We start from the raw sequence: 18,319 nt of genomic DNA, 5'->3' as shown, positions 1-18,319 counted from the left end.
GATGAAATCCCATTTTTGAAGGGAATCATAAGACATTTTTAGGCCTAAAAATGAGGTATATTCATACTTTTGAAAGATAATTCTGGCAGTACTGTATAGAATATATTAAACAGGAGAATGATTGTTAATAAAAAAAGAGTATGAGCAAAGAAATAAAGCATTACATTATGAGTAAAGAAATGCTAAGTAACTGAATTAGTGCAGTTTTATAACTAGAAGGCACTCAAGAATCAATCAAAACTTGAAAAATATGTAAGACCAATGGATCAAAATAAATAATGGTTAATAAAATGAAGTAGTAAACAGAATAGTACATTTCTGATTTCTTAATAAGGTATATCAACTGGTTGAAGAGAAAGTGGGAGAGGACTGAAGAGTAAACTCAAATGTCAAAAAATGATTTCTCCCAGAATCGAGTTGAAAGTTTTCTTAGGTAAGACTAGAAATAAAATTCTCTCTGTTAAAATAATATTTAGCTTTCAGAGTAAACATCCAGCAGTGGAAAAAAAAGAATAAACAACAACAACAACAAAAACTTATTCGGAGAAAGAGAATTTTCAAGGTATCAATAAAAAGAACTTGATAAATGCAGTGCTCCTGAAAAGAGAGGTCACTACCTGGATTAAAAAAAACAAAAACAAGGCTGGGAGTGGTGGCTTACGCCTGTAATCCCAGCACTTTGGGAGGCTGAGGTGCATGGATCACCTGTGGTCAGGAGTTTGAGACCAGCCTGGCCAACATGGTGAAACCTCGTCTCTACTAAAAATACAAAAATTGGCCAGGCATAGTGGCGGGTGCCTGTAATCCCAGCTACTTGGGAGGCTGAGGCAGGAGAATTGCTTCAGCCCGGGAGGCGGAGGTTGCGGTGAGCCGAGATTGCACCACTGCACTCCAGCCTAGGTGACAGAGTCAGACTCCGTCTCAAAAAAAAAAAAAAAAAAAAAAAAAAAATTGTTGGCTTTAAAATATTATTCAACAATTTACTCCAACAGATATTTATTGAGTGGCTACTACATGCCAGGCATTAGGAGTATAAAGATGAATAAGGTATCTTTATTCATCTGCTCTTGAGGAACTTATATTCTAGAGAAGATAAATTCATGAACCAAGTATTTAATAACTGTGACAGATGTAATGACAAAAATCCACAGAAGACAAGAAATACAGAGAGTACTGGCATTTCAACTAGCATATGAGGGAATGTTTCCTAGAGAAGACAAAGTAAAAATTAAATCTTAAAGGATGAGTAACATGGCCAGTTCAAGAAATGAGAAGACAATCATGGCAAAGAAAACAAAATGAGTAAAGGTCTAGAGATTACTACAAGCACAGTGACAAGTGGCCTTCAGTTGCTGTAACATGAAATAGGAGACAAGAAGTGATGGAAAATGAGGCAAGAAAGGTTATCTAAATCTTGGAAGGCCTTGTTTGTTTTTCCATGAGAACAAGTTTGGATTTTATGATTCTTAAGGCCGGGTGCAGTGGCTCACACCTGTAATCCCAGCACTTTGGGAGGCTGAGGTGGGTGGATTGCTTGAGCCCAGGAGTTCGTGACTATCCCTAGCAACACAGCGAGACCCTGTCCGTACAAAAAATTTAAAAAGTAGCCAGGTGTGGTGGTGCGTGCCTGTACTTGGGAGGCTGAGGTGGGAGGATCGCTTAACTCTGGGAGGTCGAGGATGCCATGAGTCATGTTCGAGCCCCTGCACTCCAGCCTGGGCAACAGAGCAAGACACTGTCTCAAAATAGTGATAATAATAATAATAATAATAGTGATAATAATAATAATATGGTTCTTAAGCAGAGAGGCTCATCAGAATCACATAGGGGGCTTTAAAAACATACACATTTAGACTCTACTTCCTAAATATACTAATACACTAGGTTTAAAGAAGCGGACAATGTATCTGAGTTCTCTAACAATTCCCCTAGTTAATTCTGTGCATTACATATACATTGAGAGAATGTCTATGATAGTACGGACCTAAACTGAACTGAGTGAGAAAAATGGGTTTCAAAAAGGAAGGCAGAGGAAGCTTGCCAATCTATAATGGTATAGTTTAAGGAATTAAGAAAGATAGGCAATTCATTACAGAAAGGCAAAAGAAATAAAAACTAACAACTCTGAATATATTTCCAAATTAAGTTATGATAAAAAAGAGAAAAATGGATTAAAATGAGTTAAAATTCTGAAGATCTTGACTTTAAATTTTCTAGATGCATATGATATATATATTGAAACTTATATTCTGAAAATTCTTAAACTAAAAAAAGTTATTTTGTTATAAAAAATGTAGAGGAGGTAAAAGAACATAGCTATTAACAGAGTAAGGTTTAGGCCAGGTGTGGTGGCTCATGCCTGTAATTCCAGCACTTTGGGAGGCCGAGGTGGGCGGATCACTTGAGGCCAGGAATTCAAGACCACCCTGGTTAACATGGCGAAACTCGGTCTCTACTAAAAATACAAAAATTAGCCAGGCGTGGTTTCAGGCTTATGTAGTCCCAGCTACTTGAGAGGCTGAGGCAGGAGAATTGCAAATTACTTGAACCTGGGAGGCGGAGGTTGCAGTGGGCCAAGATCACACCACTGCACTCCAGCTTGGGCAACAGAGCAAGATTCCATCTCAAAAAAAGAAAAAAAAAAAAAAAAAAGAAAGAAAAAAAAAGAGAGTAAGATTTAAATCCTGGCTCCACAATGCATTGTGTGACCTTAGGTAAGTTACCTAAATCTTTATGTGGACTCAATTTCTTCATGTGTAAAATGGAGATAACAATACATTTTTATAGGATTCTTATTAATTACATAACATATATAAATCACTCAGAACGTGGAACGTAGTATAGAGTTAATAAATGTTAACTCTTACTCTTAATGTAATCCTTATCATCACTCAGGAGGCTACAGCAAAATGATTCCAGAGCTTAGAAATAAAGTTAACTTCACAGTAAGGAGAATTAGACTCAGCACAGAAGGAAAGAATTCAAGCTATAGATATACTAACCAAACAAAGGGTCTCTGGCTGTGTAGCTGAGGAAACCTGGGGAAACACTCAAGTCTCATCAAAGACTGCATAAGCCTTTTAGAAAGTGATTAGGAAGGAGATAAGACAGCAAAGAGCAAGCAAATATTTCCTCAGACAATCACAGATCCCTCCCTCCTTCATACTGGAGGGACTCATTACACTGGAGTCTTAATTTTAGACCACAAAGAATAGCTCAGTCTACCATTTACTAGGATAGACAAGACTAGAGGACATTCAATCATATCCAGCTTTGCTGTTAATAAATTATATTATTTATATTAGAAACAATTACCTACATTTTAAGATTATGCTTAAAAAAAAAAAAGAGTGCTCTGCATATAAGGTAAGAAAAAAGGGAGAAGGCCAAGGAGTTGACAGTGTTTCTTTATTAAGCAAGAGACACAAAGTCAGTATCTTGAATGCCAAGCATTTATGTTGTAGGCAAAGTGGGCCTTCTTGATAACTTAGGTAAAATATTCCTTGATCTTAAATAATTCTTTACTCCATCTGATTACCTTAGTCTAATAATTGCTTTAATGACCCTCTTGATTCCCAGACTGTGCTCAGGGAGCACAGGGACTCTATTGTATTCATAGTGTTATCTTTAGTACCCCCACAGGACTGCTTTTGCCTCCTTTACTTAGACTTACCAAGAGCCAGTTGTTTTAGTTCTTAAATGTGTTTGTCAATTGTACTCGTTACTATAATTTCAAAATTTAAGTATTAATTATGTTCACAGATGAACTGTAAAAGAGCGTAGAAGAACTGTTTCTATGAACATTAAGTAGGTTATAAAACTAACGAGGCTTTAAACAATACTGAGGCCCTAAAAAGCCTCAATAAAGGTGAATCACTGCAAAAATTTGGTGTCAAATTTGGTGTAGATAACATAATTTGAATGATTTTTTTAAAAGAACCCTAAAAATCTGTCAGGCATTTTAAGTTATAAGGAGCTAAGGATTACAGAATCTTTATTGTCTATCCTATGTTATGTTAGAGTATATATAAAATCTATATGGAATCTATATTAAAAGGGGCTCAGCCCTATATCCAAAAATGGGTGAATATACATTTAAATGTTTTAAGTTAAATGTTTATGTTACTATTACTTAATTCCTCTTAATCAATCAACTAGTGATCATGATGAGTTAGAAGGCTTTTACTTTCTAAGAAATTATATGGTAGTTATTAGATTTTAAAGAAACCGTATAGATTTACATGCTGAAAAATTGCGTTTTTCATCTTTGCACAATGTATTTCAATTAAACGTCCATTTATTTGTCAGTATTCCCACTAAATTATAAATTCCTTGAGAAAAAAGATCACGTCAATTCCTAGTTTAATAGTGCCCAACACTTAGTAATGCCCAATGAATAGGTAGATAATCTGTATTGTTTAAATTTAAAAAAATGCAAAAATCTGAAATCTGATTATTATGTGGCTGTTTAATACAAATTAATAATAACATAACATTGCTTACATAGAAAAGACAAATTCTTACCAATTTATAGCTCCTCCATTACACTTCTTCATAAGCAATGCTTTCCAACGTTGATGAGTGGATTTAATAACTTCAAGAGCAAAAGCCTAGCTCCAAACAAACAAATAAAAAAAAGACGTATTTAATGTCAGTCACATTGTTACACTAACACAAAACTAATCTTGTGATGACAATTAATTGTTAAGAGTATGAGCTCCAGAGTCAGGCAAAGCTTGGTATAAATTCTGGCTTCCTTATTTGTCAGCTGTGTGACTTTGGACAGGTTACTTAAGCTCGCTAAGTCTCAATTTCTTCATCTATGAAGTAGAATAAAATAGGGATAATCTATATCAGGGGTTGGCAAACTAGGAACTATGGGTAAAATCCAGCCTGCCCCCTGTAAAGTTTTACTGAACAGTCACATTTGTTTGTGTTTGGCCTATGGCTGCTCTAGTGCTACAATAGCAGAGTTGAGCAGCTGTGACAGAAATCATACGATCTGCAAAGCCTAAAATATTTTCTATATGACCCATTACAGAAAAAAGTTTGCCAACCCCTGATCTAAGTCACAGAGTTGTTGAAAGGGTAAGTAAGATGACATATGTAAAGTGCTTAACCCAGTACCCGGCTTGTCAGTAAGCATGCACCCATTAATTTTAGCATCATCAAAACTGCAGGCAGTCTAAATGTGGTTTTTTCAATGGAAGTAATTTTAGACTATCCACTGTCTGAAGGTAGTACATCTCCTTGACATTTATGACATTATCTAAAAATGCATAAGCAACAGTAGATATGCCTCTTGTTGGATATACATCCAGTAAGAACATCTAAGGAAAACTTGCTTTATAATTCCAAAGCAGAAAGTTCTTTAGAGTTTTTTCCCAAAAAATGTTGTTTGTTTTCCTTAAGGAGAGTCCTTACTGGTTAGTTCAAACTAGCTCCTTTCTTCTTCAATGATAACTAAACTCATTATGATAATAAAGAAACTAAAGAATCTTGGGAACTGAGATACAGTAATAATGGGAAATTTATCCTCTGAAAAGAGAATTTCTCTCAGGTCTACTATTGCCTGTGATGGAGGACGACTTATATCTTAATGAGATAGTGTTGGGCGGGAATCTCACTTCAGATACAGGACAAGAAATCTAATACATTATCTGATTATGTAAGGATAGATTTTTAATCAAATTATTTGGATAAGTGTGATTATTTAGAACCAATTTCAATACTTGTTTAAAGGAGTGGCAAGAAAAACCCAGAATAAAAGAAAGGAGCCATCTTTCCAACCATGTTAAAGAGGCACAAATTAATTCTTGAGTTGTGCCCTGCTATGGTTTGAGGAGATTTGTCCTCTCAAATCTCATGTTCAAATTGGATCCCCAGTGTTGGAAGTGAGGCCTAATGGGAGATGTATGGATCATGGGGGTGGATCCCTCATGAATGGCTTGGTGCCTCCTCAGAGTAATGAGTGAATTCTTGCTCTGTTAGTTCCCACAAGAACTGATTGTTAAAAAGAGCCTGGGCACCTTCCACCTCTCTCACTTGCTTTCTCTCTCACCCTGTGGCATGCCTGCTCCCCCTTTGTCTTTTGGCATGATTGGAAGCTTTCTGAGGTCCTTACCAGAAGCAGATGCCAGCACCATGCTTCTGGTATAGGCTGTAGGACTGTGAGCTAAATAAACCTTTTCTTTATAAATTACCCAGCCTCAGCAGTTCTTTCATAGCAATACTAAGGGCACTAAGGCTCTATATTTTAAATAGCAGTAGTAAACAGCAATGCATAAAACAATTATTTTCTGGAGAAGTTGTATAAATGACCTCATCTTTATACAGAAAAGAATTACTATTTGTCAAAAACAAACACAAACCAAAAACTACCTCACTCTTTACAAATTCATGACTTGGCAGACTTGCCCTGAGGCAAAAATACCATATAGGTTTAAAATTTCAATTATCTCAATAATAAAATGCAAATTTTTAAAAGAAAAATAATGTATAAATTTTCAATCCTTTAAGATAATTTAATCTAAAATAATAATTTTATATTTACATTTAATAATCCCGGACAAAGCCCTAAAGATTTGAAGGATTCTTTTAATGTGCTTTCAAAAAAACACTGAGTCCAGCAATCAATTCTTTTACAGCAAAATACCCATTATAAATTTTAAGTTTTCATTAACATGACTTATTTCACTTATAAAGCATACTTACTGGTATCCACTTAAAAGTTGGCTTCAAATATTCAATTTACCTAGTGGTAATAACTCTAAAAAAATATTCCATGCTTTAGACTTTAACTCTTTGGCCTATTCTCTTCATTTGTGTCATATTAGAGATACTTTGTGGTAACTCTGTGGTATTCTAATAGAAAAATCCTATGACAGTAAGATAATTCAGGTGTCCTTTCAATTGTTAAGCAGCTTAGTTCCGTCGTGGTAGAATGAACACTTACGAGGGAGGCCCCTATGGATTTACATTAAGGGTGAGTAACTTTTTCCTCCACAAAATAGTAAATAGAAAGTTTTTCTATGTACACAATTTGCAAAATTAGTCTGATCATGAAATTCCTTCATTTTCCAAGATGTAGGAGCTATAGACACATAGATGGAAATAGGTATTTTTCAGCCTTATTGATTCACTTAGAGAGATCTTCTGAAACAAAATTTAAGTAATAAAATAATGTGTTTAAATATGTAAGTTAGTAAAAAGCACTTTTTTTTTTACCATGCTATATATACATATTCACATAAGAAACTTCCCAAGTGAAACGAATATTGTACAGGTATCAGGAGGTACATTTTAAAATAAAGATTCTCATCTTCACCTTGTTTTTGAATTCTCCATTAAAAGCAAACTGGTTTTCTGGTCTTCCATCTGGTACCTTATATAATCTAAACCAATTAAGAGTAGCTTCCAGGTAACCCGGTTTGAACTTCTTAACATCATCAATATCTGTAAAGAAAAAAACAAAAAGATGTTTCGTTAAGAACCAAAATGCATTCCATTTAGTGGCAGAGCCTTCGACTAAGGGAGCCAGGAAACATGGGGCCCAGTCTAACCAGCAGCACAACTGATTATGATACCTACAGCAGCATCACCATTGATATGTATATCACCTTCAGACTTTTGTATTTTCACATGTATAATACTATTCCTGCACTCTACAAACATTTACAAAGCATCTTCAGACAATGTGCTATGTATAGGGAATAAATGGATGGATACAACAAAGTTCTGAGGCAGGAGAAATGCTTTAGTCCAGGAGGTGGAGGCTGTAGTCAGCCAATATCATGCCACTGCACTCCAGCCTGGGCAACAAAGCAATAAATAATTTTCTATTGCTTAATTCTGATTTATGACTTCATCATTGTACCTTACTCAAACTATCATTTTCTGTTCCATTGTATATAACTTACACAAATCATATAACTTTTATATGATTTTTGTTACTTAACTCACTGACTTCCAAGGAGAAAGAGAAAGCTAATTATCTAATATCTACCGCAGTCTAGGAGGCTTTCTCCCTAAAAGTCATAAAGAGGACCCAATAAGCAAAGACACAAATTAGGAAAAAAATGGAAAATTTTATAACGGAAATAGGAAGTATAACTCTCCAAATATAAGCTAAACTTTTCCATTCTCAACTAATTATACCCTAGGAGAAAACAGCTGCATTGTCCCAAATAACAAAACAAAAAAAATTACAGTAAGATATTTAAACATTTTTAAAACCTCAATAGCAAATGCCTGAAGCCAAATTCTTATATCCAATGCCAACAGTCAGTTCAATAACCCCTCTGAAATTATAAAAGTTCCAGCTAAAGTGTATAAACTTATTTGTGGTTTATGAAAAGCATACATAGATATATATAAAACTTAAACTTGTTCCTCATGAAATTCCTGAGAGTTAAGAACAAGTATGTTTATACTCAACATAAGAAAACTACAGCTAAGATAGTTTAAAAAGTTTGCCAAAATCTATCCAACTCACTCACGACAGAACTAGCATTACATAAATACAAGACTTCTAATTCCATGACTTCTGCTTTTTCTTCTATAGTAACATTGCCCAGAAGTTTTATTTACATTAAAAAAAGTAAGTAAAGATGTATTTTTTCAGTTTTCTTTTATTGTGATAAAATATCCATAATATAAAATTTGCCATGTTAAGCATTTTTAAGTGTATAATTCAGTGACATTAAGTATGTCTACAATTTTGTGCAACCATCAACACTATCCATTTGTAGGACATCTTTGATTAGATATATTTTTTACAATCTATGTTATTTTAAGAAAAGTGGCAATTCTCTAGAAGTCATTTATTCCCACTTGTAGAATTTTATACGAATTTTAAAGATGAACTAATCCAATAAAGTTAGGATAATCTGGAAAAGCTATATATGTAATCAAGCTAAATCTATTTCAGTTTCTAATTTTGATTACAAATTAAGCTCTTTTAATCGAACTCTACTTGATCAACTTACTGGACTGATTAGTAAAGACTCTACTTCTGTAGAACATTCTGATTAATGTTCACATATTATGTATGCTGACTCTGGCAGAGTACTCTAGAATGAAGCCACACTTCTATTTCCATCAGTTAAGTTTTAGCTTTACCAAGCATCAGGTGTGTTTATTCCCAAACCATTTATGCTAACTGTATCTTTTATTATAATTATGAGATTTAATTAAATATTACATACACCAGTGAATTTATGAATACAAAAAAGTTCTTGTCTTTATGAAGTTAATTTGAATGTTCTGAAAGAATTCAATAAAACACTGCTAAAATATCTGTTGTCAAATTAAGCCTGGAGCTAGGTGCCATGGCATGCCCCTAATCCCAGCTACTTGGGAAGCTGAGGTGGGAGGATTGCTTGAGCCTAGGAGTTCGAGACCATTATAGGCAACACAGTGAGACCCTATCTAAAAATAAAAACAAAAAAGAAAAACAAAAAAATTAGGCCTGGGTAAGAAAACAGTTAAATATTAGGAGGAAAAAAACCATAAAAATCTACAGTTATGCATATAGGCTGCTTTGCAAGTAAGGTAAGAAGAGAATTTTAGATATGAGAGTTCAGGGATATCCTCTGGTGAAATCACTTTAGTAGAGTCTTGGATGAACTGTGGGGGCAACTCACAGGTATCTGAAAGGAGTGCAGTCTGGGAGGAAGACAGTAAATGCAAACATTCTGAAGTAACGGTGTGCTTTTAACATTTCAGGGAGAGAGTAAGAAAGTCCTATGGCTAGAGCACCGTGAAAAAACAAAGTATTAGGAGATAAGATTAGAGAAACAGCCACAGGCCAGTCACAAAGGACTCTAAGGGCCATACTAAGAACTATAGCTTTAACTTTGGGACGGTTTTGGGCAGAGGAGTAAATGTTTTAAGATCTTTCTATCTGCTGTGTAAAGAAAAGACTACATAGAGGAAAAAATGGAAGCTGGAAGTCCAATAAGGGGCTGCTAAGTCCAATAAGTTCACTTAGGTGAACTATGATGAGGGCCTAGACAAACATAGTTGTATGGAGGTAGTGATGAATGGTAAGATTTTGGATATTTTTTAGAAAGTAAAACTGAGAGGAATTACCAATGGAAAAAAATTAACAATAATAAACCAATAAAGATGAGACTTACATGAGATTCAAAGAACAGAAAAGGACAAGCCTGTAACATTAATAACCTAAATTACAGTAAAACTAAAAGCAGTCCTCAAAATTTTTTCTTCCTTCTTTCTTTCTTTTCTTTCTTTCTTTCTTTCTTTCTTTCTTTCTTTCTTTCTTTCTTTCTTTCTTTCTTCTTTCTTTCTTTCTTTCTTCTTTCTTTCTTTTTCTTCCTTTCTTCCTTCCTTTCTTTCTTTCTTTCTTTCTTTCTTTCTTTCTTTCTTTCTTTCTTCTTTCTTTCTTTCTTCTCTCTCTCTCTCCTTTTTCTTTCTTTCTTTTTTGACACAGTGTCTTGCTCTGTCACATAGGCTGGAGTGCAGTGTGCAATCACAGCTCACTGCAACCTTGACTTCCAGGGCTCAATCAATTCATCCACTTTCGATTTCCAAGAAGCTAGGACTACAAGTGTGCACCACCACGCTTGGCTAATCTTTTTTTTTTTTTTTTCCAGTAGAATTGCTTTGTTTTGTTATAGTTGCTTTGTTGCCCAGGTTGGTCTTGAACTCCTGGGCTCCAGTGTTCCTCCTGCCTTGGCCTCCCAAAATGTTGGGATTACAAGTGTGAGCCACCGTGCCCAGTCTATCACCCCAGATTTTTAAAAAAGGCTTTATAAGGAGTGTCATAACTTCAGACGAATAGTGTGCAGCCAAGATTTACTTTGAAATTTGAAAGTTTAATTAACAAAGATTATATAGAATCTCCTTAAGGGAATTTTTATATTAAAACTATAAAAATATATTTTATAAATAATCATAGTTCTATATAAATACATTGAAAATATTGTAAATTTCTCTCTAAAATCCCAGTTGAAAAACAGGTAATAATGAAGCAATATAACAGACAAATCTTAAGGTTCCATTGGGTTTTTCCAAGTCCAAAGTTCTCATTTTAATTTAGTTTTTCTTAACTAACTTTGGTTTATGTTTCTATAAAAGAAAACCTAAAATAACTTAATGAAAACCTACCATTTTATCTCTGGAGACATGACATAAATCTAACACAATACTTTCTAAGAGAAACGTTTATGACTTATTTTTTTCCTTCACTGGGGATACTGTATATCTTTCATATAACCAAATTTCCTTTCCATATAAACCAATTCACTTGTTTCTAAAATCTAATTAGAAAATTCTTTCTACTCTTTTTTTTTTTTTTTTAATCCAAAAACACACTCTGTTGCACCAGGGGGGTTTCTAATCACATATGTTTGCCAAGACTTCAATATTACCCACACTTCAGAATTAAACATACTTTGGAAGTAAGTTAATAGTAATGATATGACTTCAAAAGCCAAATTGATAAGGTATATTTTATATACAAAGACCACGAACAGTATATATGAGAGAAAAATCTAGAGAAAGTATGAGACCTATTTAATCTAGAGACATATTAAAACAATAAGCTTTAAAAATAATTATATACCAAAAACAAAGAAAATGTTAAGAAATTTTAAACATAAGGAAATTAAGACAACACATTCTATAAGTACAATATAATAAATTTAAAGATCAACAATAAACAAATTTAAAAACTCTTGCCTACAGAAAAAGAACCACCCCCAATGCCCTGATTTTTTTTTTTTTTTTTTTTTTTTTTTTGAGACGGAGTCTTGCTCTTTCTCCCAGGCCAGAGTGCAGTGGCACGATCTTGGCTCACTGCAAGCTCCGCCTCCCGGGTTCACGCCATTCTCCTGCCTCAGCCTCCCGAGTAGCTGGAACTACAGGCACCTGCCACCGTGCCCGGCTAATTTTTTTTTTTTTGTATTTTTAGTAGAGACGGGGTTTCACCGTGTTAGCCAGGATGGTCTCGATCTCCTGACCTCGTGATCCGCCCACCTCGGCCTCCCAAAGTGCTGGGATTACAGGCATGAGCCACCGCGCCCGGCTGCCCTGATTTTTTAAATATAATTAAAACATAAATATTAAAAGCAAATAAAGAAGAAAAAGTCTTACTAAATAAATAACTTTGGGGTCCAAAAGAAAACCAAAACTCTAAAAATATTCAGAAAATAATGACAATGAGAACACTCAGGAAGTTTCTAAGAAGAACTAAAGGAAAACAAAACATGTTTGGAATCAGACAGCACTAAGTTTAAATTCCATTTCTGGTACTTACATATTGTACCACCTTGGGAAAAAATGTACTACCTTGTTTCTTCAAATCCAGAATGGGGAAGAAGAAATCAAGGTTGTCATGGGGATTAAATAATGGGTGAAAATCACCTAATAAAAGGGAATAATTCTTAACAATTATCAATCATTATCTCTCCAATTCCCCAAAACTTTGTCCATGAACACAGCCAAAGTTATAATTACAGGCAAATTAATAGCCTTACAAGCTTTTATCTTTCAAAAATAAATACACAGGCAGGGCATGGTGGCTCACGCCTGTAATGCCAGCACTTTGGGAGGCTAAGGCAGGCGGATAATCAGGTCAGGAGATTGAGACCATCCTGGCTAACACGGTGAAACCCCGTCTCTACTAAAAAAATACAAAAAATTAGCCGGGCGTGGTGGCGGGCGCCTGTAGTCCCAGCTACTTGGAGAGGCTGAGGCAGGAGAATGGCATGAACCCGGGAGGCAGAGCTTGCAGTGAGCCGAGATTGTGCCACTGCACTCCAGCCTGGGAGACAGAGACTCCACCTCAAAAAAAAAAAATAAATAAATGCACAAACATGAGTTAATTTTTTAGAAAGATACTGAACAGATTTTCATTAATATTGACAGTTACTTTAATTTGTATAATGCTCCTGAAAAATCAATGCAGGTAGGCATAGTTATAAACAGAGTAAAAGTAAAAAAGTAAAAAAGACTAAAAACAACATATATAAAAAGTATTTGGGCATACATATATACACATACACATGCATACTTATTAATAACTTTTTGCTATACACATATAGTTTTTCACTTATAGTAAAGACTCTAAATGAATTTGTAATTAATTTCTTATTTAACAACAGACACATTTACTTTTATCTCTAATATTATTACCATTTAGTTCTTATAAATTTATTTTTTTCCACCGTGTTGAAGTTAATTTAACCCCTTTTTTAAACATTTGGAATGGAGAGGGAATATATAAATAGAATTACTTGAGTGAAGTACCTATAAATATTTATTTCTGAAATGAGGCTTTCACTGAGTTCAAGTATATTAACCAAATTATCAGCAAATAAAAACACTCCTCAAGTTTCCAAAGTGTTCTGCTTTGGAAAAAAACAGAGACCTTTTGACAGGAGGAGCACTAAATTCGTGTTTCAATGTACTCCCTCAGGCTAACCTATGTAAAATAGATACCTTATAAAAAGATTAACATCAAAAAGACTCAAAAACAAGATAAGTAACTTTGTAGACCCAAGAGGAAACAAAAATACAAAACAACATGTAGGGCTGCATCCAGGGGCACACAGGAATCCTGATGTGCAGGCAGGTAGGACAGGCTGGCAGCTTGGCTCCTGTCAAGTAAAGGCAGGATGGCTATGCGATTTATTGTATATACTGGAATATTTCTGAGACCTGTATCAAGAGAAAAAGCAGTTAACAGAAATCAATCCTTACGTGACCTATGCAAACAAGAATTTTAAAGTAGTTATTATGAATATGTTCAGGACTTTCAGGAAACATGGTCACAATGCACAAACATATGGAAATCCAAGATGAGGAACAGAAACTATAAAACTTCAAAAAAAACAAAAAAAGAACCAAAAGGAGGATCTGAAATGAAAAATCAGGTAGGCTTAGCAGAATGTGGATATGGCAGGAAAAAAAACAAACAAAAAAAAACAGGGAAGTAGAAGATAGATTAACAGAAATTATCCAGTCTAAATAACAGTAATGAAAAAAAGATGAAATAGACAGGAAGGGTGTTAGTGATTTGTAAGACCATAAAAAGTAGTCCAAAATATGTGTATTTAGTCTCAGAATGCAGGTGAGAAAACAGAGCCCCCCCAAAAGTGAAATAATAATGTCAATTTCCCAAATATGATGAAAATATATAAACTTACAGATCCACAAAGCTCAGTATATCCTAAGCAGAATAAATACAAACAAACCTTAGCTCATCAAAGAAAAAAAAAATTTCTGAAATCCAAAGATAAGGAGAAAGCCTTTAAAGCAGTCTGAGAAAAAATAATACATTATACACTAGTAACAAGGTTTACATGAAGGATTAGTTCCAGGACCACCACCTGCTCCCCCAAAATCCATGCATACGAAAGTCTCACAGTAGTCCTGCAGAAACCAGCTATATGAAAAGTAGACCCTCATTATACTGGGTTTTGCAACCTGAGAATATTGTTATTTTCAATCCACATTTGGTTGAAAGAAATCCATGTATAAATGGACCTGTACAGTTGAAACCCATGTTGTTCAGGGGTCAACTGTATATGAGGTAACAATACAAATGGCTGTTCGCCTTTCATTAGAAGCAATGGGGGCTGATAGAAAATGGAACATCAATACAAAGCTTAAAAAAACCCTATAACTTTAAATTCAACATCAAGCAAAATTGTATTTCTAAAACAAAGGCAAAAAAAGATTATTTTAGATAAAAGGCACATATACTAAAATTGGAACAATCCAGAGAAGATTAGCGTGGCCCCTGCGCAAGGATGACACGCAAATTCGTGAAGCGTTCCACACTAAAAAAAAAAAAGGGGAAAATTCGCCACCAGCAGGACTGCACTACAAGCATATGTGAAAGTCCTTTAACTGAAAGAGAATGACAACAGGTGGAAACTGAGATCTACAGATCTTCAGGAAGAAACAAAATACATGGGTATGAAAATGGCAAATATGTGGGCAAATGTAAAAGACACATGTACACAGACAAATGTATTTCTCTTACTTTCTTTAAAAAAATTTTGTTATTTAAGACAATCTGTAACAAAGTATAAAGAAAGAATGAATACATCTTCTGATAGCAACTGGATACATTGCTAGTAGAAATACAAAATGGTAGAGCCACTCTGGTAAACAATTTGACAGTTTCTTACAATGTTAAACATATAATTACCATCTTACTCAGCAAAACTATTCCTGAGTATTTCCCCACAGGAAATGAAAACATGTTCACATGAAGACTTGTAATTCACTGTTCATAGCAACTTTATTCACATTAGCCCAAAACTGAAAACCCAAATTTCCAACAACATGTGAATGGATAAACTGTGGTATATCTAAAAAATGGAAGACCATTCAGTAATAAATTAGGAAGAACTAACCTGACACATGCAACAATATGCATGAATCTCCAAAACATTAGGCAAGAGAAAGAAGTCATATACCCAGCCATGTGAATAATCATTGATGCCAGAGTCCATTGATAGGTAATTCTAGAAAACGCAAACTATTGTGACAGAAATTAAATCAGTGTTTGCTAATGGCCTATGGTAGGAGAAAGGGATTGACTGCACAGGGGTATGCGGGAATTTGGGGGTGATGGAAATGTTTTGTATTATGAATGTGATAGTTGCTGGAAGACTATATAGTTATCAAAACTCACTGAATTGGATATTTAAAATGGGGTGAATTTGACTGGATGTAACTTATACCTCAAAGTGAGCTAAAAAATATAAAAGAGAGAGAGAGTCCCCACCCTGAAAGAGTTCATAATCTAGACAGGCAGGTAGATAAGGAAACAAACAAATTATAAATCTGTGAAATCAAAGACATTTCACAGAATCAAACAAAATAGTGTGGGAGTGAAAAAAGTGGCAATTAACCAACTGCCTTTGCCTTGCAGAGTCAAAGAGAATTCACTGAGAGATGATATTTAAACTGGTTCTCAAAAGATAAAACCACTAAGGTGTAAAACTACCTGGTATATACAAGAAAGGGTGAAAAGCTCAGTGTGTTAAGAACTTTGGATAAATAGTGTGAATGGCTAGGAAAAAAAGTATTTTACTAAGTTAGAGAATCTGGATTTTTCGTAAGCTCTGAGGAGTCAAAACGTTTTTTTAAATATGTTTTCTTTAAAATAAGTCTGGTAAACAGTGTGGGAGATAAATTTTTGTGTCAGGAGGCTAACTGGAGAAATATTAACACTGATTTAATGGAAAAGTAAGATATGATAGTTTAAGACAATAGGAATAAGGAGGGAATGGACTGAAAGATATTTGAGGTCAAATTGAGGGAATCTGGTGACAAACTGTGGTACCAACTTAATAAGAAAGATCACTGAAGAACAAGATGACAAAGTTTACAATGTATATATGACTAAAACACAACTGCAATAGTTAAAAATGGCAAAATTCCAAGTACAAATGAATGCTTTCTCCCTTTAAAATAAGTTAAAACATACCTATTTAAGATATTTTCAGACTGTGCTAAAAGATATACAAGTTATAAAAGATATACAAGAATACCTGAATAAATGGGAAACATATATCAACAACTGATGTAAAAATTGATGTTTTAAAGATACCAAAAATCCTTGACAATTAGGATTCTAAAATCTGTACACAAAAATAAAGGCAGTCACTTCCAAGATGGCCGAATAGGAACAGATCTGGTCTGCAGCTCCCAGAGAGATCGACGCAAAAGACGGTGATATCTGTATTTCAAACTGAGGTATGTGGTTCATCTCATTAAGACTGGTTGGACAGTGGGTGCAGCCCATGGAGGGCGAGGAGAAGCAGGGCGGGGCGTCACCTCACCCGGGAAGCGCAAGGGATCAGGGATTTCCCTTTTCTAGGCAAGGGAAGCCATGACAGACTGTACCTGGAGGAATGGCACACTACTGCCCAAATACTGCGTTTTTCCCATAGTCTTCACAATCAGCAGACCAGGGGATTCCCTCCCGTGTCTGGCTCAGTGGGTCCCATGCCCACGGAGCCTTGTTCACTGCTAGCACAGCAGTCTGAGATCGACCTGCGAGACTGCAGCCTGGTGGGGGGAGAGGCATCCACCATTGCTGAGGCTTGAGTAGGTAAACAAAGTGGCTGGGAAGCTCAAACTGGGTGGAGCTCAGCGCAGCTCAGCAAGGCCTACAGCCTCTATAGACTCCACCTCTGTGGGAAGGGCATAGCTGAACAAAAGGCAGCAGAAACTTCTGCAGACTTAAACGTCCCTGTCTGATAGCTCTGAAGAAGGCAATGGTTCACCCAGCACAGTGTTCAAGCTCTGAGAACAGACAGACTGCTTTCTCAAGTGGGTCCCTGACCCCCATGTAGCCGGACTGGGAGACAGCTCCCAGTAGGGGCCGAGAGACACCTCATACAGGCGGGTGCCCCTCTTAGACAAAGCTTCCAGAGGAAGGATCAGGCAGCAGTATTTGCTGTTCTGCAATATTTGCTGTTCTGCAGCCTCCGCTGGTGATACCCAGGTGAACAGCATCTGGAATGGACCTCCAGCAAATTCCAACAAACATGCAGCTGAGGGGCCTGTTAGAAGGAAAACTAGCAAACAGAAAGGAATAGCATCAACATCAACAAAAAAGGACATACACACCAAAACCCCATCTGTAGCTCACCAACATCAAAGACCAAAGGTAGATAAAACCACAAAGATGGGGAGAAACCAGAACAGAAAAGCTGAAAAATCAAAAAACCAGAGTGCCTCTTCTCCAAAGAATCGCAGCTCCTCGCCAGCAATGGAACAAAGCTGGATGGAGAATGAGTTTGATGAGTGGACAGAAGTAGGCTTCAGAAGGTTGGTAATAACAAACTTCTCCAAGCTTAAGGAACATGTTCTAACCCATCGCAAAGAAGCTAAAAACCTTGAAAAAGGTTAGAAAAATGGCTAACTAGAATAAACAGTGTAGAGAACACCTTAAATGACCTGATGGAGCTGAAAACCACAGCACAAGAACTTCATGATGCATGCACAAGCTTCAACAGCCGATTTGATGAAGCAGAAGAAAGGATATCAGTGACTGAAGATCAAATTGATGAAATAAAGCGAGAAGACAAGATTAGAGAAAAAAGAATGAAAAGAAATGAACAAAGCCTCCAAGAAATATGGGACTACGTGAAAAGACCAAATCTACGTGTGACTGGTGTACCTGAAAGTGACAGGGAGAATGGAACCAAATTAGAAAACACTGTACAGGATATTATCCAGAAGAACTTCCCCAACCTAGCAAGGCAGGCCAACATTCAAATTCAGGAAATACAGAGAACACCACAAAGATACTTCTTCAGAAGAGTAACCC

The 18,319-nt window shown here is 35.6% G+C and overlaps 1 protein-coding gene and 1 non-coding gene across 6 annotated transcripts in view; one reads left to right on the top strand and one right to left on the bottom strand.

Moving 5' to 3' along the window:
- Positions 1-18,319, bottom strand: part of PPA2 (inorganic pyrophosphatase 2) — a 105,916-nt gene that overhangs the window by 22,167 nt on the left and 65,430 nt on the right. For 4 of the 5 annotated variants that reach the window (XM_055296849.2, XM_055296850.2, XM_055296852.2 and 1 more), the window contains 2 exons: positions 7,328-7,455; positions 4,525-4,610 (listed from right to left, as the gene is read on the bottom strand). In XM_055296849.2, coding sequence (XP_055152824.1) covers positions 4,525-4,610; positions 7,328-7,455 — 214 coding nt within the window. Of the gene's footprint in view, positions 1-4,524; positions 4,611-7,327; positions 7,456-12,878; positions 13,684-18,319 lie in introns of those variants that run through there. The other variant, XM_063611131.1, reaches the window with a different exon arrangement.
- On the top strand, positions 14,705-14,812 carry LOC129492360 (U6 spliceosomal RNA). Its single transcript, XR_008660822.2, has one exon. It is a non-coding gene; the product is annotated as a U6 spliceosomal RNA (small nuclear RNA).

The sequence above is a fragment of the Symphalangus syndactylus genome, chromosome 10 (genome assembly GCF_028878055.3).
Source record: "Symphalangus syndactylus isolate Jambi chromosome 10, NHGRI_mSymSyn1-v2.1_pri, whole genome shotgun sequence".
Classification (NCBI taxonomy): domain Eukaryota; kingdom Metazoa; phylum Chordata; class Mammalia; order Primates; family Hylobatidae; genus Symphalangus; species Symphalangus syndactylus.
Note: the sequence above shows the minus strand (reverse complement) of the source record. Positions and strands in the feature narration are given on the sequence as shown.